The 24345-nt window shown below is 47.8% G+C and overlaps 2 protein-coding genes across 2 annotated transcripts in view; both read left to right on the forward strand.

Moving 5' to 3' along the window:
- The window catches only part of PDILT (protein disulfide isomerase like, testis expressed), a gene marked incomplete at its 3' end in the record, with an annotated part of 30588 nt that extends 26458 nt beyond the window's left edge, over window positions 1–4130 (forward strand). Inside the window, exons 9-11 of the mRNA XM_082645632.1 lie at window positions 1408–1586; window positions 2993–3082; window positions 3897–4130. Coding sequence (XP_082501758.1) covers window positions 1408–1586; window positions 2993–3082; window positions 3897–4130 — 503 coding nt within the window. The remainder of the gene's footprint in view (window positions 1–1407; window positions 1587–2992; window positions 3083–3896) is intronic.
- Window positions 4131–9953: 5823 nt separating this feature from the next.
- Window positions 9954–23338, forward strand: UMOD (uromodulin; the record flags this gene model as incomplete). The annotated part of the gene is made up of 10 exons (XM_082644606.1): window positions 9954–10047; window positions 11219–11995; window positions 12092–12199; window positions 13554–13762; window positions 14713–14861; window positions 17234–17479; window positions 20009–20171; window positions 20733–20814; window positions 21948–21989; window positions 23043–23338. The coding sequence occupies 10 exons, from the start codon at window positions 9954–9956 to the stop codon at window positions 23102–23104; spliced, it is 1932 nt and encodes a 643-aa protein (XP_082500732.1). The 3' UTR covers window positions 23105–23338.
- Between the last annotated feature and the right edge of the window lie 1007 nt (window positions 23339–24345).

Below are 24345 nucleotides of genomic sequence, written 5' to 3' on the forward strand. Positions count from 1 at the left end.
TGGTAATGCAGTGACTTCAGACATCTCTTTTACTTAACAGGAGGAGTTACCATTTATTGTGCACTTATGAGTTTGCAGTTTATACACCTGCTCTCATTTCCTCCTCTAAACAAGCCTCTTAGGAAGGTCCAGTGGATTTCCCCATGATACAGATCAGGGAACCAAGCCTCAGAGAAGTTAATTACCTTACCCCAGGTCACATAGTAAGTAAATTGCAAGGCAAAAAGTTCAAATCCAGTTCCCATGCCATCATCGCCTGGAGGGTGAAACAAGGGCTGGATTACATCATGCAGGCCTTTAAAAATCTCATTAAAATGGATGCTCATCCACAGAGCCAGGGGTTTAAAGTCTGCACGGCTGAATAACCATGATCTGCTGCCTTTAAGTGAGAGGCTAGGGAGGCCTTTCTGTACTCACTGACACTGGGAGTCACGAGAATGCCCACGTAGTTCTGGTAAAAAGCAAAAGCAGCTTCATTTTCTTGGAAGCAGGGCTGTCAGATTGGCTCCCTGGGACCGCCGCCATTAGGCCCCCTTGTGTTCCAACCCAGGGCCCATTGGGCTCCAAGGGAGATTCGGGGATTCAGCTGGGAGAGCAGATGGTCACAGAAGCACTTGGTTTGTAAATGGAGGGATGATCATCCAAATGTAATAACCAGGGCCTTTGATGCCACTCCTCCCACAGAGCCAGAAATTTTAATGCAACAAGCAGGCAAGGTTGTTTCCCTTCCATGTTGGAGCTGGTCTCAGATTTTTCTCCATAGGTCCCGGTGACTGGGCCACACACAAGAGCTCAAGGGGGAAGTCCAGTGTCCCCTTCCCCGGGGGTAGTTGTACCTGTCACAACCTCATGTTCACTTCCTGGGTGCGTTCTCCTCCATGGGACTGAAAGGCAGTATGATACCATGGTCACAGCTCAAAACAACCTGTCTGCAAATCCCACTTCCTCTGCTTAATTAACTAAATGACCTTGAGCTGTGAGCTTAACCTCTGCTGGAAAGCTCTCATGCTATCTCACACACACACACACACACACACACGCACACGCACACGCACACACACACACTTTCTGGCAGAACATGAGGAATCATCTATCATAAATATTTTTCTTGGTTTTCCTCTTCACCTGGAGGTGAACAGAAGAACAGAAGAAAATGTCCCAACATGTAAAAAGCTTTAGTGTCTGAGTGGAAGGGGGCTAGGTTAGTATGTTTTTTCTAATTTAGTTAATGATGATCAGGTACTATGGTTGAAAGGTAAAATAACCTAACATACTATTAGAAGAGAGGGGGGCTGCAATTTGCATGGCAACAGACCATTAGTGGAACACAGTGACTGTGTCTACGTGGGAATGTGGCTTTCAGGGTCTTTATTAGTGTAAGCTTGAGTGACGGCCCTTCTCTTCCAGATGCACCCTGGTCCCAAAAGTGCAGGGCGCTGTTCCCAGTATTGGAAGAGTTGGGTAGAAAGTATCAAAACCACTCCACAGTCACCATCGCCAAGATCGACATCACAGCAAATGACCTTCAGCTGACGTACCTGGACCGGTACCCCGTCTTCAGGCTCTTCCCCACTGGCTCTCAACAAGTGAGGGGCTCTTGGGAGTCACATAACTGGAAATGTTACATTATTGTCATGGACTCAGTCTCTCCCTGTCTCCAGCTCTGCCTTTTACCAAATCAACTTCATTCTCAGCTCCAGCCCTTATTATCTTCTCATATTCAAATTAGAGAGTGTTTTCCATTAGCTTTCACAAAAGTCCCAAGACTCTGTCTGATTGGGTCCCCCCTGACCCAGTCATTGTGGTCAAGGCGATGTGGGTGTTTTGATGGTCAGGTCTAGGTCAAATGGTTCCCTCTGGTATTAGAGCTGAGCCTGATTCAGACTATATGGAATAAGGTCGGGGGAGTCACCGTGTGAGTGTTGGGGGTGGAGTGCTATCAGAAGAAGAAAGAATGCGTAATAGAGACAATTCAGTATTTTACACTTTGGTATTAGAGTCATCGAACATCACCAGTGTTCATGCAACACATTCTTCATGCCACTTTGGCATGTGGGGAAGAATGTCAATCAAAGAATCACAAGCCAAAGTCCCTGCTCCTAAGAAGAGTATGACTGAGTGTGGAGGAAAAGTCACGATATGGGCTCATCTCCAAATGCAACTGGACTTAGATAGGGCAGATACTGGAGGACAGATATGGCTGGAAGTCTTCATGCAGACATGAGACTTTGAAGAACAGTGGGGATTTAAATCAGAAGGGTGTGAAGTATAGGTAGGAAGTATAACATGAACAAGGGCATAGGCAGACGGCTGCCCACAGAAAGGTGAAAGAGGTGTCATCCTCCTGGTGCAAAAGATGCACGTGCCTAGATTGAAAGGGTGGACATGGCACAGATCTTCAGTTATCTGAAAAGGAGTTTGGACAGCCAGAGGGCAGTAAGCAGTTTCCTAATCTTCTTAAAGACTGAAAGAGGAAAGGAAGATAGTGATGGCTGAGCAAGAACATAGGCCAGACACTTTGTAAAATAACTATTCTTATTCTTTAGTAATAATAATAGTAATAGCAAATATATATAGTGCAGACTATGAGTCGGGCATTGTTTTAAGTGCTTTTCGTATAGTAACTCATTAAATCCTTATAACAACACCATGAGGTAGGGACTGTTATTATCTTCATATTACAGTTAAGGAAACTGAGTCATAGAGAGGTTAAGCAACCAGACTACACTGCTAAGTGATGAAGCCAGGGGTTGAGCCCCAATAGTGTGACTCCAAAATTCTTGCTCTGAACCACTACGTCACAGCCCTATGATGGAGGACGTTTCATTATGCTTATGTTAGAACCATGGTAATGGAGGCTCAGAGCAGTTAAGGAACTTGCTTACTGCACTTAGGTTGTTAGGAATTTGACTCTGGATTTCCCTGTGGAGCAATCCCTGAGTATTTTGCAAGAGGGGGCTACCATTTCGACCCTGCTGCATTTTCTTCCTAGGCTGTACTATATAAGGGCGAACATACCCTGAAGGGCTTTTCTGACTTCCTGGAAAGTCAAATCGAGATCCAGACTGAGGACGAAGATGAGGTAAGGCGAAACAGCAGTACCCTGGATTATTCTGTCCCACACAGAACCATTAGGAACTCAATAGACTAGGCACGAGGGTACCAAGATTTCCATAATCTTGTGCACTTTGGAGAGAATGGAGGATGAATCCAGTTTGGATGACTTTATTTCAAGGACACATACTACCAGAAAGGTGGAGTTGAGAAACACTGAGAAGGGCAAATGCTCTGAAGTCTCACACAGCTCCCAAGGCTGCTTCCCTGGGTCCACTGTTCCTGACTGGGAAACCACATGTCTTGATGGGCTCTTGCCCTCCGGCATCATTCTACAATCTCCATTCTCTCCTAATTCTGTTCATGCCTCTGTGAGGCCATCTGCTGGAAGGTGTCATCTGTATTAGTTAGGACCCTTTCAGTTGCAAATGTCAGAAACCACAGTACTCTTTGGCTTAAGCAGCAATGGGAATTTATCCCCTGTAACTGGGAGAACGTCAGATGTGGGTGGATCCTGAAGCTCAAAGTTGTTTCTGTCTCCCCATCTCTGTTTTCCTCTGTGTTGGCTTCATTCCCAAGTAGGCATTTCCCCACAGAGGGGCAATGACTGCTCCACAGTTCTCAGCTAACACCCTCTCAGCTTGGAAAGAAAGTACCTACTCTTTAGTCCTAGCAAATATCCGGGAATGGATCTCAGTAGCCAGGCCTGGGGCAGCCGCAACTGTGGGCATAGAGCAGAGAAAGGCAGCTTGGCAATTACAATAATTATCGCGTAATTCTTGCCTCTGTTTCTTTCTCCACCTTCTTCCCTCTATCCCTCCCACTCTTCTTTTCTTGAATAGCTACTGTCTGTTGAGCAAAGTGAAGTGACAGAAAAGGAGGTATTAGTTGAGGAAAAGGAGGTACATTTTACGAAGAAAGAGCTACCAGAACAGAAGTTGCCTGAGCTGGAGAACTTGACCAAGCTGGAAGGGCCAGCTGGGCAGAAACAAATGGCTGAGGAGGAGGAGAAGGTAGCTGAGCCAAAGGGACCTCCAGGACAGGAGAAGAAGCCAAGAGTGAAGGAAGAACTGTAGCCTCTCCAAAACCAGGAGAGAGGGTGCCCATTTTCCAGGTCCTGGCATTATTTTCTGAGTGGATCTACTCCAAATAAAATTATATATAATTGTGGTAGGTGGGTGGAGGCTGGATAATAAAAGCCCCTGAATTTCTTTGGCCCTGTTTTATTCATTACCTCTTTTTCCTGGCTGGTGCTGCCTTAGAAGAGTTGTTTGGCCTGGAATTCACATAGGGCTGCAAGGGAAGCCATAAGAGCAACATTTAATGAGTGTTTACAATACGGTGGGCATTTGCTTAGTTCTCACAACCTCACTGGGAGCTAGGTTTCATCATCCCCATTTTACAGATGAGGAAACCGAGGCAAAGACAAGTTAAGCAACCAGACAGGATCACACAGCTAGAAAGCCCTTGAAATATGATCCTAGGCAATTTCACTCCACAGACCATGCATTTAACCACTATACACACACTACCACCATCAGGTTGGGGTCCCCAGAGGGTGGCCGATGCTTTCAAAGAGGTGGATTGATTTTTTTAAGTTTCATTTTAGCACAGTAAGAAAGAGATTCAACTCCAAATCTGTCCCCAGTCTTTCACATCTCAAAAATGACCCACTCTCTTAAGCAGCCATATCCTGGGCTAACCCTCAAGGTCCCTCTTTCCTTTTATTACCATAAAAGTAACTCTACCCAAACACATGACGCCACCCACTGCCCTCCATCTCCACCCACCAGTCTCAGCCACAGAAGTCTTCTAACTGGTCCCTCTACCGCCACTCTGCACCTCCATGCCCCACACACATACACAAAATCCATATTCCTTAAAGCTGCTAAAGTGATCTTTTAAAAAACCATAGCCGTGAGCGCTCGCAGTACTACCTGGTTTTTCTAGCTTCTAGTGGCTGCCTGCATTCATGGTTCCTTCTTCAAAGAACTCTGACCTTTTGTTTCCATCCTCACTGCCCCTACTTCCTCTAATTCTTCTTGCATCTCTCTCCTAAGTGCCACTGAGATAGCACTGGGCTTGCCCAGATAACCTCATCTCAAGATACTCAACTTAATCATACCCACAAAGTCCTTTTTGCCATGTAAGCTAACATTCACAGGTTCTGGGGATTAGGACGTAGACATATTAAGAGGTCATTCAGACTCACGCCACTGGTTTGTGACATTCATTTCAGTCAGGTGATAATAAACCTTCCCTTGGGAAAAGGAGGGCATAATATTTTAGGGACCAAGGTCTGCACAAACCATCTGGGCCTCTCCACACTCTACCCGTCATGCAACACAAAGGCTGATTGTGCTTTATCAGGCCTCCGGAGCTGGTGTCCCTGTCTCTCTTCCCCCAGACCTGGCCTGTCCACATCCAGACCAAGCAGGGAACACAGCCTGGGGCCCTGGAACTCACCTGAACCAGTTGCCCTGACAGGGGCAGATATTAGTATTCAGGACACGATTCGAGGCTCACATGCTTCAGTCTTAAAGCCACGTGGCTGCCAGTGGCTTTAAGAAGGAGGGGTCCATGGGGACTGCTAGAACTAAATCACATGGAACAGAGCCCCTGACTGGCCACAAGCCAGAAAACGGGTGTGCTACCTGCAGGTCCCCCAGATGCAACTGGGACCTTAGGAAGTAGGGGCTCAGATTGGGGTAAACAGAATAGGTAGGTGGTGCAGGTGATGACCCTCTGTTGGGAGGTCATCAGAGCATACAGGGAGAGAAAGACCTTTTGCAGAAAGATATTGTCTCCATCATGACAGGAGAGGGGATGTGGGAGATGAGTCCAGAGGCAGGTAGATGGAGAAGATGTAGGAGGCATGGCTTAGTTACTCCAATGAAGTATGCCATGATGTCATTAAGTGTGTGGGACTGGGGAGAGGGTAGGAAGAAGAAAGAGTGGAAAAATAGACAATTAGAGAAATATCACAAGATGATCCAGCTGTGTTGAGTGAGGATGATGCTTATTGTTTTAAAATGTAGGTTTGATTATAATTCAGGTATGACAAGGCCAACAGAGGAGGAGATAACTGTCATCGAAAAGACAGTTTATTATACTCACAGATCCCAAGAGGAGGATACACACCACGCCATGGGTGGGCCACACAGGGAAGTGCCAAGGTTGGTCAGGAGGCAGAGAAAGCAAAGGGAACATTTAGCTATAATTTGAAACTGTAGCCTTCATTGTGGTTTCCATAGGAAGGAACAGAAGAGGCAAGGTAAGCAGGTTTAGGATTGGCTAGTTTGAATAGTTTCAGCAGGCTCTGGGACTTGGGAGTTGTCCCTAGTTGTCTGGTATCTGGCCCTGGGGTGATTAAGGCAGGGAAAATGTGGCCCTGAGTGTGAGCCTGAGAGAGGAGGGGTTGGGGGATGGGCTCTGGACTGGCAGTTGTGCACATGGAAGTCATGCTCTCAGGAATATGATATTCCTAGAGATGGCAAGGATATATATCGTGAGATATTCCTTGCTATCTCTAGGCATTAGTTTACCTTCAGTGGGATAGTCCCTCCAGAGTCAGCAAAGTCTCAAGGTGTAAAAGCATCAAATACAGAAACTAGAATAATGCGGTTATTAGACTTATGAATAGTCTCCAGCCCAAACTCCCCATTTTCCTGCCCAGGATCTCTGCCCAGACAACTCCAAGAGCCACCTGGAGCTCCATCTTTAATCCTTTAGAGACACCCAAACTCGGATTTTGACAGAGCCTCATGTGCACCAACCAGAAATGATATTCACCATCCAGGATGGAGAAAAAGAATAGTAAGAACTTTTAGTTTCTTCTTAAGCTATAGAAAAGAGAGGGAAAAAAGACATATTCTTATAGGGGGAAAAAAAAAAGAAAAGGATACAAACAGCCAGTTCAGAAAAGAATAATAGTAAACAAATGAAAAGATAATAACGTCCCTTTTCATCGAAGAATTGCCGAAGTAAATAACAATGAGATATTTCTCACTTTTCGACAAAGATGAAAGCTAATGCTCAGGGTTGGTGAGTACTGTGGTGGGATTGTAAACGAATTTTTAAAGATCTCTCTGGGGTGTTTTTTGGGAAGAGTTATCAAAATTCTTAAAACTGTGCCACCTCTTTGACCCAGTAATTTCACACCTATGAAATTCCCCTGCGGAGGTGAGTGTGACACTGCCGATGGTCACCCAACCACTAAACCAGGTGGAAGAAGAAAGCCCTGAAAAAGTAAGTGCCATGGGTCATTGTCATCTTTCCTGCGCAGCCTGAGTTCACACACATCTGATTTTTCTCAGTATGGGATTTCCGTCGACAAGGAATTAGGTCAGGAGACATGGGGTTGAACCCAGCCAGGCTCTGTCATTTTCTACCCCGTGACTGTACATCAGCAGAGCAGCACTTGCGGTGACTTCCACAGATGGTATCATTGCTACACGCCTTTACTTGCATCATCTCCCTTAATCACCGTAACAACTCTAGGAGATGGGTATTGTCATTTTATAGATGACGAAAATGACCTCAAGAAGGAAAGAAATGAGCCTACTGGCACACAGCAATGGCTGATGAGGATCCAGATGGACTGACTCCAAAGTTAGTTTGTTCAGTCACAAAGTTATCCACCTCCCAAGGGACCTTCCTTCATGGGAATTCAGATTTCTTGGTTCATAAAGTGAGTCTGGTCCAACGATGTCTGAGTTATCTTCTGGCTCTGACCTTCAGCCATTCTCAGCTCCTTTCCTTTTCCCATCTGGACCCCAGGGGAGCTGGCTTAGCCCATGAGGATGGAGTGTGCTTTGGAACCCGAGTGACCACAGGTACGTGTCCCAGTATGGACAATGAACACCCTTTTCTCCTGGAGCAGCCTGGCTTCAGATTCTGACCTCTGCCTGGCTCCACCTCGTCCTTTTCAATGACCAAGAAAAAGCCCAGTAACTTGGCACTGTTTTCCCAGTTAATTTCTAACTAAGGAATCTCTTGATCCCAAAAGGTGCAAAACAGAGGGCTTGTAACTGTGGGCACAAGTGTGACCCCCAATGTTAATCATTTGGGGTCTTCACCAATTAGGAAAAAGAATAACAACCACCTCACAGCCTAGGAAAGGAAAACACTGTGCCAAAGGGAGAAAATATTCCACCCCCGGGAAAACAATCAAGAAATAGAACCAGAGAATAACTGGAGGAGAGAGTGCCAGTGGGGGGCAGATGTGTGTGTATATATATATACATATATATATATATATATATATAGGAGGCACACACTTGTAAACGGATTAATTCTACCTTTCTGGCTTAAGGTAAGGCTATCTGCAGCTCTCACTTCTCCTAGCCACTTCTCCCCATCTGGTCTTCTGCTGATTTCCATTCTGTTTGAGGGAGGGGGGAGCAGAAATGAAGAGACTGGACACTTGGGTCAGACCTAGGTTGAGTCATCACTCTGCTGACCATTGGCTTCCTGAGCTTTGGTAAGTCAATCCCCTGCTCTTTCAGCCTGTGCTTCCCTAACAACAATTTTTTCATTCATTCAATTCATATTAGTGAAGTGGCTACTATGTACCAGGCAGTGGGGTATACAGCAGTGAACAAGAGTATCTGCTCTGAGCCTGCTTTGCACATATCATCTCAGTTAATCCCTGGACCACAGTATGCAGTCGGTTATTAGCCAAACTATAGGTCACAACCTATTAGTGGATCATGAAATCATTTGTGGATTACATTCAGAATTTTATTTTAATTAAATACAATAGAATATGTCATCAAAGAATGCACACCATAATGGCAAGAATTGTTTTATAAAATATTCATTTCGTGTGTGCATATGTGTGTGTGTGTGTGTGTGTGTGTACAAGCAGCTGTACTGGGTCATGGCATAAACTAATTTTCTTATAGCAGATCATTGTCTCAAAGGCTTGCAAAACACTTTTCTAGGACACAGGTTCTTTGATGACAGGGGACTTCTTCACAGTGAGGCTGATGCATTGTAGTCACTCAATTTGTGCAAGCACTGATCTCTATTTCATAGATGAGGAAACTAAGTCTTAGCGAACTGAAATACATTGCCCAGTGTTACACTATGAGTTTACCAATCATAGTGATTGGTAAAATAGGGATTTGAATCCTGGTTGCAGGCTCCAGGTCCCACATATTTAACCACCACGCTACGTTATTTTGCTGCTGTAAAAATTGGGGTAATAGTAGATTACTTTGCCAGGTGGGTGAAATAATAAGTGAGCACTCTGGAAACATTAAAATACATTACGAAGGTTAATCACCTCTCAAGCTGCTTATCTCAAGCCACTTCTTTACAATATGTGAGTTGCATGAAGTCAGGGACTTTTCTGTCACCTTGGTGCATAGCTCCCTGTTTGGCACATAGTAACTACTCAATAAATGTTTGTTGAATGAATAAACATATCTGGGCGAGTTCAAAGTTTCCCATCAGGGGATCAGGAGTTGGCTGTTAAAACCCAAAGCTGCCTCCAGTAAGATGGTGAGTCCAGAACACTCCCCCATCTTGCTGGTTCCTGCTCCAGATGAGAGATTCAGTTCTTCCAAATGCGCTGAAACTGGGGAAGCTGATGTTGGGATGTGAGTGGGAGTTAAGAGTAGGGCCATAGAGGGGAAAACGCCACCAAAGCAAGGGCCACAACAATACACACTTTTTGTGGTTCACATAAATGGCATCTCCTGGACTTACGCAGTGCACAACCAAAGTACTCCTCCCAACCGTGGGGCTGGGAGTTAGATCATGTGTTTATCCCATCCGTCTCTGTTCACAGGACTTCAGGTGTCAAGGACAAGTTGGAAACCCCAAGAGGCCAGCTTTTCCTTGTCTTTGGGAAAGTCTCCCCAGACCAGAAGTAGCTGTGAAGAGCGGAAAAGATGAAGTGGCTCTTCTCTTCGACCTTAACGTGGATGGTAGTGGTGGTGACCTCTTGGGTCGTCATAGCTGCAGCCTCTGACACCTCGGCAGCGAGTAAGTGCTGTGTGCGTATAGTGAGCAGTGCCCACATTAGCAAAGGCGGTCTCGATCCCTCTCCTATTATGCTTGGGATTTGCACAGTTTTTATTCTAAATTCATTTCTTACTCTATAATGTACATAGGACTCACCCAGGAATTTTACTAAAATGCAGATTCTGATTCAGTAAGTCTGGAGTGGGGCCTGAGACTCTGCATTCTAACAAGCTCCCAGATAATGCTGATGCTGTGGTCCTTGGATCACATATTGAGAGACAAAAGTCTAGAACATCACTAAGGTCCCCTGGCACGTCACTGGAAGGTCAAGAACATATTCAACCACACAGGAGATTTGAACACACCCAGGTGGCTCTCAAATACCTCCCGTTTAACACTTAAGTGGCCATTCCATTGGGTTGCACATTGCTTCAGCTTTTCCTTTGGAGAAGGGAGCTGGCCACCACCTCACAGTCTCCAGCTGGGGTACTTTGGGACAGAGAGTAAATACCATCGTGTTGTCATGGTTAAGAGCACACACTCTATGGTCCTGCCACCTTGGCTTGTGTCCTAGCTCTGTTGCTTACCAGTGGAGCAAGTGGCTTAAAACTTCTGAATCTTGTTTCCTCACCTTTAAAATAAGGGCAAATACAAAAGTCATTCCCCAGGGCCACTGGAGAGGATTCAATGAGATAATGAATAGAAAGTGCCTATCCCAGTGTCTGGCATATACTAAGTGCTTAATAAACAACAGCTCACTATCTTTACTGTTATCGGGTTGGCCAGAAGGTTCGTTTGGATTTCTCCATACGATCTTATTACTATTGTCACAGAGGCACAAAGTGTGGCTGCTACCGCCAGAGAGAGAGAGGAAGTAGGGAAGGAGATCTGAGCAAAAGGCATAGAATGTACCAAGTCGGGGAAGGGGTGACAGGGTCACTTAAGCCCTACCAAAGTGTGAAGAACTCTGCATTATTCCTCTGGAGGTGGAAAGGTGGACATTTGAAAAGAAGACACAACTTGAAGGCAATGCTTAGACACCATCAGGGGAGTTTGGTTTCTTTCTTTCGAAGGTGGTCGTCTATGGACTAAGTCTTAAAGAACGTGGGTACCCTAAGGGACACTGGAAGAGTCTCTGGGTGACCAGTGGCCTAGCGGCCTCTACGCTGAGTCTGGTCTCTTCTGTCCGCAGGAAGCTGCTCTGAATGTCACAGCAATGCCACCTGCACGGAGGATGGGGCTGCCACTACGTGCTCCTGCCAGGCGGGCTTCACTGGCGACGGCCTCGAGTGCGAGGACCTGGACGAATGCGCCACTCCCAGGACACACAACTGCTCCGCCCCCAGCAGCTGCGTGAACACGCCAGGTTCCTACACGTGCGTCTGCCCCGAAGGCTTCCGCCTGAGCTCCGAGCTCGGCTGCACAGACGTGGACGAGTGTGCTGAGCCAGGGCTCAGCCACTGCCACACCCTGGCCACGTGCGTCAACAGCGAGGGCAACTACTCGTGCGTGTGCCCCTCAGGCTACTGGGGGGACGGGAGGCGCTGTGAATGCTCCCCGGGCTCCTGCGGGCCTGGCCTGGACTGCGTGCACGAGGGCGACATGCTTGTGTGCGCCGACCCGTGCCAGGCCCACCGCATCCTGGACGAGTACTGGCGCAGCGCCCAGTACGGAGCGGGCTACGCCTGCGACTCCGACGTGGCCGGCTGGTACCGCTTCGTGGGCCAGGGCGGCGTGCGCCTGGCCGAGACCTGCGTGCCTGTCCTGCGCTGCAACACGGCCGCCCCCATGTGGCTCAATGGCACGCACCCGTCGAGCAGCGAGGGCATCGTGAGCCGCAGGGCCTGCGCGCATTGGAGCGGCCACTGCTGCCTGTGGGACACGCTTGTCCAGGTGAAGGCCTGTGCAGGCGGCTACTATGTCTACAACCTGACGGCGCCCCCCGAGTGCCATCTGGCTTACTGCACAGGTGAGTGGGTGACTCCCCGCCACCGCAACCGGGCCGCGTGGGCGCCTCGAGGGACTGGAGCGCATCCTTGTTGATTGTCTGTCTGTAACCCTGCAGACCCCGCTTCCGTGGAGGGCACGTGTGAGGAGTGCAGTGTAGACGAGGACTGCAAATCGGATAATGGCAGATGGCACTGCCGGTGCAAACAGGACTTCAGCATCACTGGTGAGGCCAGTGGGGAGGGGGGGAGGTGCTGAGAAATGTCAGCGACCAGGGGAGGGACACATTCCTGTGTGGGAATTGGGGGCCTGTGGGGATGACCCAGGGAATGCTTTTTTTTTTTTTTTTTTTTTTTCCGTACGCGGGCCTCTCACTGCTGTGGCCTCTCCCGTTGCGGAGCACAGGCTCCGGATGCGCAGGCTCAGCGGCCATGGCTCACGGGCCCAGCCGCTCCGCGGCATGTGGGATCCTCCCAGACCGGGGCACAAACCCGTGTCCCCTGCATCGGCAGGCGGACTCTCAACCACTGCGCCACCAGGGAGGCCCCCAGGGAATGCTTTTTATCCAATCTGAGTGGAAAGTCGGTCCGGTAATATCCATTTAATCCAGCAAGAAGCTCTCTGGGCTCCCAGAGCTTGGGGAACAACCTCACCCCCAGCCTTCTTTCTGAGGCCCCCTGCACCGCAGTGGATATGCAGGTGGCTGCCACCTGTTGGCCCGAGGCTACCTGAACCATATTCCTGCAGCACAAGAACGCAGGCGTGGCCCGCAGTCTGCACTTTCTTGGGCTGGGCCCTCCACTGACCAGCTGAGGACCCTGAGCAGGGCCCTGGCCATCTCTAAACCTGTTTCCCCATATGTATAATGACTGAAGCGGGCTAGTATTTCCCAAATTCCAGTCCTGATTTTAGTCACATCCTTCTTTGAAGTAAACTTGGGACATTGAAGTTCACTGCTGTGTCTGTCTGTGGGAAGTAACACTTACCCTGTGTAGATGGTAACAGTAAAAATGAATACAATGAAAGAAAGTTATTCAATTTCAGCAGCTGTGTAATACTTCAACTTAAAAAGTCCAACCGTACTTTGTTATGTGCTGCAAATACTTAGCCAGAGGTCTGCGCTCTGTTGTTTCAAAGGAAAATTAGCAAGTGTAGGGCACTGAAAACATTAGCAGCTATTGAGGACTGCCTCCTTGATGTAGAAAGGGTGGAAAGAAATTGCAGTTCACTTATTCGCTTTTTTTGTTTGCTTGTTGTTTTGTTTTGTTTTACTGGGATTCGATGTTATTTAATGCCGGGGCAGTGAACGACCCAAAGATAATACTGTTCTTTGTATACAACCTACTCTTAGGGTAACATGGTCTGGTGGTTGGTCACGTGGATCCATCCAGTGAGCTGGGAATCCAGTCTCATGTCTCCATCTCTCTCAGAAGGGAGACCACAGCGGGAGACCGAAGCGACTCTGAGTACCCCCAGCTGGTGGCCAACCTGGCTAGCTGGGCCTGGGCCCTGGGGATGTGCTGTACCCTGAATTGTGGTCCCAGGCCTCCCTCCAATCCTGCCTTCCCTAATCATTTCAGATCTCTCCCTCGTGGAGCGCAGGCTGGAATGTGGGGTCAATGATATTAAGCTGTCCCTGGGCAAGTGCCAGCTCAAGAACCTGGGCTTTGAGAAGGTCTTCATGTACCTGCGGGACAGCCAGTGCTCGGGCTTCACTGAGAGGGGCGACCGGGACTGGATGTCCGTGGTGACCCCAGCCAGGGATGGGCCCTGTGGGACGGTGATGACGGTACGTTCTGGCCATTGTGGGACAGGGTCAGAGCACTGCCTGGTTCAAGCCTAGCCCTACCACTTGCTAGCTGTGTGAGCTTGGGTGACTTATTTAACCTAGCTGTGCCTCAGCTTCCTCAGCTGTAAAAGGGAGTAATAATAGTACCTACTGCATAGGGTTAAGTGGGTTAAAGGGGTTAATGTGTGTGAAATGATTAGGACAGTGACTGGCACATAGTAAGTGCTCGGTAAATGTTAGCTGCAAATAAGAGGACGATCCATAGTGATAGTTCCCCATTTTACAGATGGGAAAGTTAGGGCCCAGACAGTGCAATGACTATTCTAAGCCAGTAGGTATCAGCGCTGAGTTCAGAAGCAGATCTGTTTGTCTCTGGCCATCCTGGGAGGCAGGGTCTGCATCACTGATGTTTGTAGACCTAGGACCTCAGCTATAGAAGCCTCCTCCAAAGGGACCCAGAGGTAAACACTTGTGTGAGTGGGCTCTGCTTCCTCCCATCTCCCTCATCCCCCAAAAGAAAAAGAAAGAGGACAAAAGAAACAAGGAAAAAATTGTCATTTGCCAGATATGGCTTTTTGAAGTTCCACCATTAATGATGACTTGGTACGTGGTTTTCAGTCTTTGTAGTGTTTGCAAGAGGAAGCATGGGGTGATGGGAAGAGTCCAGGCTTGTTAGAGCCCCTGTACCAGGGGCAAGTCACTCAGTTCCCATGAACTTCTGTCTCCTTTCAAGAGGCAGGGAGGTGCTTGCCTTGCCTCTTAGGGTCATTGCAGGGCCAGTGCAATGATGCAGTATGAGCATTTAGCTGGGGTGAGGGAAGGGGGCTAGCACATGAGTCGTGCTCACGGAAACTGGGAGGGCAGTTTCAACACCTTTGGCTTTGAATCTTACTCAGATTCTATGCCCCTTTTTCCACCCTCCCTCCCCCCACCTCCCCACCCTAACACAGAGGAATGAAACTCATGCCACATACAGCAACACTCTCTACCTGGCAGATGAGCTCATCATCCGTGACCTCAACATCAAAATCAACTTTGCATGCTCCTATCCGCTGGACATGAAAGTCAGCCTGAAGACCTCCCTGCAGCCAATGGTCAGGTGCGGCCAGAGAGGGTCCCCAACATCCCTGGCCGGCTCTACCCCACAACCCCTTAGGCACCAGGCCCTTAGCTTCCCTGTCAACTGCTGCCCACAAGGAGCTGGGTGGAGGGAGGTGGCTGGGAGGTAGTGTTGGACTCCATAAGGAGCCCCTAAGGAGCCCAGCTAGGAAGTCTGGAGGCTGCCTTCAAACCCCGGCTCCATCACACAGATGGCTCTGGGAAGTGGATGGTCCACTCTGAGTGTCAGTCTTCTCATATGTGAAATGGGTTTGGCAATGCTGGACTGTCTTTCTTAGAAGCACAAACGTGCTCTGCAGTGGTGAAACCAATATTAGGGTCCCTGGCTTATCAGAGGGGTAGGGTGGTTTGACCAGAGGAAAGGAGGGAGAGGTCTCAGTTCAGACCTGCTGTGGGACTGGGCAAATTGTACCCCATATCTGGACCTCCGTTTCTTTCTCTGTAAATAGAAGGGGTTTGAATAAAGAGGGGTCTACAATTTATGCTTCTTGGAGTGTGAGGGTCTTTAACGAGGTGATTTAGGGGTGGGAACCAGAAAACTTCCACCCACATTGAGTGCCACATGAGGTTTTATTTTTTTTCCTATTTTTTAAATTGAAGTATAGTTGATTCACAATGTTGTGTTAATTTCTACATACCGCAAAGGGATTCAGGTATATATATATATATATACACACACATTCTTTTTTCATATTCTTTTCCATTATGGTTTATCATAGGATATGACTACAGTTCCCTGTGCTGTACAGTAGGACCTTGTTGTTTATCCATTCTGTATATAAAGCTTACATCTGCTAACCCCAACCTCCCACTCCATCCCTCCCCAACCCCCTCCCCCTTGGCAACCACAAGTCTGTTCTCTATGTCCGTGAGTCTGTTTCTGTTTCATAGATAGCTTCATTTGTGTCCTATTTTAGATTCCACATATAAGTGATATCATAAGGTATTTGTCCTTCTCTTTCTGACTTACTTCACTTAGGATGATAATCTCTAGTTGCATCCATATTGCTGCAAATGGCATTATTTCATTCTTTTTTATAGCTGAGTAGTATTCCTTTGTATATATATGTACCACATCTTCTTTATCAGTTTTATTACTTAAAAAAATAAAAGGATCCTGTTGCTGAATAAACTTGAAAATCTCTGAATAGGCCAATGAAGCTGATACTGGAATAAATAATAGTTGTAATAATAACAAGTGTTTATCGAGAGCTGACCATATGTCAGGCATTGTGCTAAATGCTCTACATGGAACATCCCATTGAAAGCTTAGCACACCCCAGGAGGTGTAAGTATTATTATTATTCCCATTATACAGATATGGAAATGGAAGGTCAAAGAAAGTTTAGTAACTTGTCCAAAGTTGTAGAGGCTAGTAAGTGACAGAGCTGGGATTCAAACCCAGGCCACCAGGCATAGAGTCCCCACTCTACCATGACCTTTTCTTTGAAGCTTGCCCATGGTCATATGTTCCCTGGGCCAACCAGACATGGGGAAGGGCACTGGGCACTGATGAGGGTGCTTGGCTGACTTGAAGGAAGACAGTTACTCATTGTCTGCCTTTATGTGGAGCATCACCTGGCCAAGCAGTGCCCTGGAGCAATGTGGCCATGTCCCAGGCCTGGTAGGTTCCAGGGAACAAAACATCTGTATGCAGATCTCTCTCTGGCTTGAGCTAGAAATCTCATTCCAGTCTAACCAAGTCCAAACCAATAACCCCATTCTCACCTCTGAAATGGACTTCGACATTACCATTTCTCACGTACCCCATTTCCTCAGGCATCAGTCTTCCAGTGTCCTTTGTAGGATAATCCCATGGAGTCTACATCAGTGTGGCTGTTTTTAATGTGACTTAAAATAACCCATTTTAAAAACCCCAATCTTCTGCTGTAGGTGGAGCCAGAACTCTGACTAAGGCCTGTAGGACTCATAACCCATCTTTTAAAACTGTTCTAGATTAAGACCAAAAAAGGAATCTAGGTGATTCCCTAGAGAAAGTGCTTGCTGCACTTCTTGAATGCAGGGGCCACCAGCTGAGGGGGTGGACATGTTACAGAAAATATGGTCTATGGATCAGAAGCAGCAGCATCACCTGGGATCTCTTTAGAAAAGCAGAACCCTGAGCCCCACCCCAAACCTACAGAACCAGAACCCGCATTTCACCAAGATCCCTAAGTGACCTGTGTGTGCTCATTGTAGTTTGCAGAGCAATGGTTGGTGGGTTCCAGTCCTATTGCTGGATAAAAATGCAAATAACTGTCAGGAACTGCTTAGGAATGCAGACCAGAAAGGATGACCTATCTGTTGCTATTCTCAGCTCTGGTTCTCTCACCAGCCCCTCTCCTCTTGCAGCGCCCTAAACATCAGCATGGGTGGGACCGGAACGTTCACCGTGTGGATGGCGCTCTTCCAGAGCCCTGCCTACATACAGCCCTACCAAGGCTCCTCCGTGGCCCTGTCCGCCGAGGCCTTTCTCTATGTGGGCACCATGCTGGATGGGGGTGACTTGTCCCGGTTTGCACTGCTGATGACCAACTGCTATGCCACACCCAGCAGCAATGCCACAGACCCCTTGAAGTACTTCATCATCCAGGACAGGTAAGGCCCATGGATGGAATTTGGGAGCAGGGAGGGTCTTTGGACTTGGATGGGTACAAAGTACATTTTTATATTCATTCACCTCTAGCTGAAATTTAGCATTGCCATTCATTATGATATAGGCAAGAAACCACAGAAATATTAGCAGGACATATGAAAACATTTGCACACATCAATACTTTTTCGTTACTATAGTATTCGAATTTCTACTAGATATTATTTGCTGTAATATCAAATCCATGTACTTGTAAATATATATATACATTTATATAATAGATACGTAAATATATAATGCATGTATCAAAAGTTTTAATATTTTAAGAGCTATGTTTAATTGGTTTTCTTTATAATCTTATGTAATTTAGTTTATGCATTTAAGGCATTATTTTTGAGGAGGGAAGCATGAGCTTCACCAGATGGTGGAGGGGGTCCAGGACTCAGAAAAGGATGAGAAACCTGATGGAGAGGCAGGCCCTGGGCAGAAGCAGGCTGGCACTTGGCTGGGAGGAGTGCAGTGGAGGTATGGTTAGCCAAGGGCCAACTGAAACAGGGGGGACACAGATGGGCTGCTTTTGACCCAAGTGCATTAGAGAACCATGAACCACACTGTGAGAAAGTAGTTCACAGTTTCATTCATAAATTGAACAGATATTTTTGGAAGTTTACGTGTGCCAGGCTGTGTGAATAACAATGAATAGAAGGGGCAAAAATCTCTGCCCCCATATAGCTGATATTCTAAGCAGGGAGACCAACCATTAAACAAAAGTGACATCCATGGCATATTAATGATGAAGGGGCTATGGGAAAAAACCTAAGCAGGAAAAGGGGAGGGCATTTGCAATTTTAATAGTGCCATCAGAGAAAGCACTTCCAGGAGACACTGACCTATTTCTGTTTCAGTTCTCTTAGAATCTGCATGGTCAAATCAAGGGGGAAAGTCTCTACTGGGTGCTCATCTGATGCTCACACTTCTGTTATTTGCTAATCTCCCTTTGCAACAAAAAGAAAGGAGAGCAGAAGTCTGTTTGGGGCCTTTTACAGCCAACAGTGTCTAAGTAAAATGTAATAGCACTGTTTTACTTTATATTTATTAGTATGGTCATGTTTTATATATGGCAACTAATACTGGTTTGCTATTTGTGGTCACGATCTTCTAAAAAATAGATGTATTTCAGTAAAAAGGTGTGCAGATTTAAAGAAAAATAGTAATAATAATATAATAATGTAAAATAATAATACAAATATTGGGAAACAGGAAAACATTCATGGAGACGGTTTCTGGATAAGGCAAAAAAAGAACTGAAATTTGGAAAATGCTGGCATGACCTCGATTGGGGCACCATGGAGACTGGGGTTCATATCTTGGTTTTCCTATTTCGTAGTTTGAGACACAAGTCAGCTCATCTCTCTGGATATTCATGTTCTCATATGTGAAATAGGCATAAATAAAACCTATCTGTGCAGGGATTTTTTAAGCATTTTTTTTTTTTTTGTCTGAGTATAAAGGTAGAGCATGTACATTGTGGAAAGCTTGGAAAGTTTTGAAAAAGAAGCATGAAGAAATGCTGACTGTGGCCCTGTGTTTCTGCCGTGGCATGGGTGGGAGCTGGGCTGAGGACCACCAGTCTGTGAGAGGCTCAGAATATCACGGGGCGTATAAAGAGGAGACAAGTTGGGGAGACCATGGCAGCTAGAGGAGACACGTAGGTGCCTTGCTTGGGTTGAGTGCCTGGGGCTGCCGAGGGCAGTGCTGGATGCCACTCTCTCTGCCTTTCATGAGGTGGGTCCCCTTAACCTCAGGGCTTTTATTTTGCCAAGCGATGTCAGATCTGAATCATAGGGGACACAGAGCAGAGTGAACCCCAACCCCAGAAGTTCCTTTCTCGGTTCTCCTGTGCAATCAGCCTTCAGCCCCTTTTCTAAATCCATTTTGAGCAGATCATGTGAAAGAGCAGACAGGGTACCTGATTTGCCTGCTGAGAGTACTGCTCCAGCCCAGCACCCGTGTGAGTCTCCGAACGTGCAGTTTTGAGTTTCTATGCGTGTGTTTGGGTGCGTTGTGTATGTGTGTAGATGAGCACACACAGTCCAATTTGGTCAATGGCCCTCAGTGCTCAGACGTTTCCATTGTTAAAATTAACACCAGGCACTAGTGGACAGCCAATAAATGGTAGGTAATGATTCCTGAATGCCATTTCCTGGGAAATCAGGAAGTGCTGACTTTAGGATGGTTGCAGCTCTGTACCGATGACATTTTTACTTTAGAATCATATATATGTATCACCTATTGTACGTCACATACTGTAATAAGTACTTTGTGATTTTAACTCATTTACTCGTTGCAACTATCTTATGGTGTGGGCTACAATTATTATTCCTCCTACATAGATAGGGAAACAGGCTCGGAAAGGTTAAGTAAATGGCCCACGGTCACACAGCTAATAAGTGGTGGAGTGAGATTTAAATCCAGGAAGTCTGGCCCCAGGGTGTTTGTTTAACCAACCATGTTATATGACATAACTTTCCCAGATGTCCACGCACGGAGGACTCAACCATCCAAGTGGAGGAGAATGGGGAGTCCCCTCAGGGCCGCTTTTCTGTCCAGATGTTCCGTTTCGCTGGAAACCATGACCTGGTCTACCTGCACTGTGAAGTGTACCTCTGTGACACCGTGAATGAAAAGTGCAAACCTGTGAGTCACCTCCCCTCCCTCAGCCTGCCGAAGACATTTGGCCACAGGTTCAAAGAAAACATATAAACATGTCTGCCATGTTTCTGTTTTAGTACAGGGGTAGACAGAGCGATAAGATGAGGCTGCTGTGACCGGGCAGGAGACCTAGGCTGTGGGGAAGTCAGGTGGGGTCAGGGCAGTGCAGCAGAACCTCTGGCTTATCTGCAAGCTTGTGTTCTAATAACAGAAACTGACATTTTTAAGCACTGAGTGTGACTTATGTGTGTTAACTTTTTAATACACAGCAGCTCTGGGAGGGAGGTATTTTACCAGTCCCTTTTTCTATATGGAGAGAGAGGCGCAGAGGCTCAGTGACTCTCCTAAGATCATACATCTAACATATGGTAGAGCTGGGACATGAGCCCACGTATACCGATCTCCTAACAACCCCTGCCTCTACCATCCTCAAGTCCCAGCCTGAGGCAGGAGGTTGCTCCTGTGAAGGGTGTAGCCCACTCCCCCTGGCAGGACCACATTCAGTCTCCCTTGTGGAAAGATTTCTTTGTCACCCTCTCCCTGCAGGCCTGCTCCGAGACCAGATTCCGCAGGGGGGGCATCATAGACCAAACCCATGTCCTAAACTTGGGTCCCATCACACGGAAAGGTAAGAGGGACCCTCCCTTCCCCACATTCGTGGTGAGAAATGTTCTCTGGAGATGAGGAGGGGTGACAGAGCCTGGCACTTGGGGTCTTACTGGGGTCTGAAGAACTGGAGCAAGTAAATCCTGCGAGGCGAGGTAGACTATAAGCTGCCTTCCTCTTGCCGGTTCTCATTCACTCATTCATTGCACAGCTGTCTTCTCATGCCTGCCTTGTGCCAGGCCTTGTGCTAGTGGCTAGGGTCTCAGGATGAGCAGCAACAGGTACAAGCCTGGCTCATGTGGCACTTATGGACCAGGAGGGGAGACGTCATTCAAATAATCATGTATCTCTGCAGTTGCGATAAGTGCAGTCACGAAAATGGATCAGGAACTCTGAGCTCCTACAGCAGGGGAAGCAGACCTCGTGAGGAGGATTGGGGAAGAGTGGAGCTGAGGTTTGGAAATTGAGAAGGGATTAACTAAGAGGGGTCAGGAGAAGCAGAGGAGAGGGAGGAATCCCAGGGAGAGAGGAGAGCATGGGCAAAGGGCCTGTGGCAGGAGGGAGCCTACCGTGCTAGAGTAACTGGGATAAGGTCAGGCAGGCTGGAAGGAGGAGGGTGAGCTGATGCAGGTTGGGGACCAGACCATGTGAGGCCTTATAGTACTTCTTCTCTTTCTTCTCCTCCTCCTCCCCTCCCCTCCCCTCCCCTTCCCCTCCCCTCCCCTCCCCCTCCCCTCCCCTCCCCTCCCCCTCCCCCTCCCCTCCCTCTCCCCTCCCCCTCCCCTCCCTCTCCCCTCCCCTCCCCTCCCCTCCCCCTCCCCTTCCCCTCCCCCTCCCCTTCCCCTCCCCCTCCCCTCCTTCCCCTCCCCTTCCTCTCCCCTTCCCCCTCCTCCCCCTCCTCCCCCTCCCTCTCCCCCTCCTCCCCCTCCTCCCCCTTCCCCTCCTTTTAATTGAAATATAATTGACATGTGGTTCTTGCTAAGGTTTTGGGCCTTTCTCTTGAACGTAGCTGGCAGCCCCTGAGGGGTCCAAAGCAGGAGAGTGACATGATCAGATTGGGGTTTCAAAAAGACCACTCTGGCTGCAAGGAAGAGCAGATGGAAGGGGCTTCACCCAGGCTTCCCCATGCACTGATCCTTCTGTTTCCTCCCACAGGGAGCCAGGCCGCAGTCTCAAGGGCTGCTCCCAGTAGCTCGGGTAAGTTCAGGTCCTCTTTGCACAGGGATTTGCACCAGAACTTTCCTCTGGGGCTTTTATCTGTGGGCCCAGGGTATGCTGGAGTACCTGGCCTGCTTGAGCTGAGCTCTGAAGAGGTGACGGCACTTACGGAAAGTCTTGGACCTGGGGCTGCACACATAGCCGTGCTGTCCCACAACAGCGCACGTGGATGCAGGCACAGACAGGTGCACAAGAACAGACATCACCCAGACATTCACACACACACACACGAGGTCACGTGCACATATTCACGTTCACACACAAAGGTGCATGACAGCTGCAGCTGCATGTGTGCATATCTGTATATACAGACATATACTCACTTGTTACACACCTGTACACAGTGAACAAGCACACATTCTAGATCTGAACCTTGGGCACTTCCTGAAGCTTCAAGGCTCATCTCTGACACCTTTTTCAGGATGCTTAGTGCCGGGATGAACACAGCAGAAAACCAAGAAACGCTGTTTTTCTGCTTCTCTGCTCCTCTGACCACAAAGGCCGGGGACCGGCAGCATTTTCATGGCCCTTGATTTTTATGGGCACTGAACTGACTGAAAATCTGGACGAAAAGTGAATCCGTGTAGCTCTTGTCCTGCTTGGCTCCAGGCACCTAGATCCGAGCAGGTTGTTACACCAGCCTAGTGTTTGACCTGAGCTAGTTCATCCCAGTATCAGTGAGCTCAGAGCCGGAGAGCCAAGGTATCCCCAAGAGGCTTGCCCTTTGTGAATATCCCTCAAGGTCACCAAGGTTGAGTAAGTTGGTCCCTGCACAAGAGTGCCCTTTTGAGGGGATACCAAGGCTAGTGCCTGCGGAAAGCCTGCCTTTTTCAGATTGGCCCACCTGGGAGGGCACCTTTATCTAGTTGGTTTTCAGGGCAGATAAAGAGGAAGCTTCCTTTTTCTAACTGATCAGCCCAGAGAGGGTGTCCTTTCCTATTGGTCAGTTTAGAGGAAGCAGTTTATGTTAGTTTTGCACATAAAATGTGCACATCAGTGCTAGCAGCAGCCCTGTGATCACTTTCCTTTCAGGGCTCCTGAAGGTCTGGCTGCCTCTGCTCCTGTCGGCCACCTTGACCCTGATGTCTCAGTGATCAGTGGCTGGAAACCCTGTGCTCTGTGGCTACCGACTCACTTCCTACTGACTGGTGAGGCGATGCAGGCTAGCACTCTACCCACAGAGAAAGGAGCCCACATTTCAGTCACTCTGCTCCTGTTTTCTCCCCTTTAATCCTTGCTACCAAAAAACAGCCTGTGTCTTTAAATGCTGCCTTCTCTCAAAATGGGACTTGTGATATGTCTGCACATGAGGCCCCTATCTCCTTAAATAGTGTTGCAAAATAATAATTTTGAAAAGCTCAGTCTGTGAGTCATTTATTCACTCAATAAGTATTTATTGGGCCCCTGCTCTATGTAGGCACTGTCCGTGGTGCTACGGATCCGATGATGAGAAAAACCAGACTCCATCCCTGCCGTCATGGACTTCATGGTCTGGTCACTGAGACTGGGTTCAACTCTAGTTCTGTGGACTTAAATAAAATACACAATGTCTCTGAGCTTCATCCATCTATCTATCCGTTCAGTCAGTCAGTCAAGAAATATTTGCTGATCACTTACTATGCGCCAGGCACTGTGCTAGCTGCTGGGGATACAGCAGAGAAAAATCTCTGCCCTCCTGGAGCTTAAGGTTTGGCAGGGGAAAAAGAACTTGAACAAGTAATGATAAGTGTGTCAGGCATTGCAGAAATGGAGGGTATAACAGGGGGCTGCTGCTTCTGCATAATGGGGAGAATAATGATACTCTCACAAGGTTCATTCAGTTTTCCAGAAAAAATTTTTTGAGCACCTAATATATGCCAGGCACTGTGCTAGGTGCTGGGAAAAGACAGACGTGAATAAGATAGACACAGCGCCTGCCTTCCGGAGTCTCACAATCCTTATAGGTGACGTACCTGGCACGTCCTAGGGACTCCTCCATCCTTTGCACTTCTCCCTCCCAATGTAGAAGATGTAGACCTGTTTACAGGGACTTGGCAGCGGAAGCAGAAAGCAGACCATTAATCCCATTGAGAGGGGATGCTTTGCAAGGGGGGCCTTCTGGAGGCTCCTTGCACGCACAACCAGAGGCTGCCCAGGAGACCTGGATATCCCAAGGGGCTCTAGACTTCTTTGACCAGTGGACCAAAGGAAGCTGATGCCGATGGGAAATGTCCACCTTGATGCCAGCTGCTTCCCTGGATGGACCCCAGCCGTGGCATTCAGGAGAGACCAAGGCCCTGACCCATTATTAGAACCTCTGATCCCAGGGAAAACCACACGTGTGTATCAGCAAACT

Source organism: Mesoplodon mirus (assembly GCF_964341445.2).
Source record: "Mesoplodon mirus genome assembly, chromosome: 15".
Taxonomy (NCBI): domain Eukaryota; kingdom Metazoa; phylum Chordata; class Mammalia; order Artiodactyla; family Ziphiidae; genus Mesoplodon; species Mesoplodon mirus.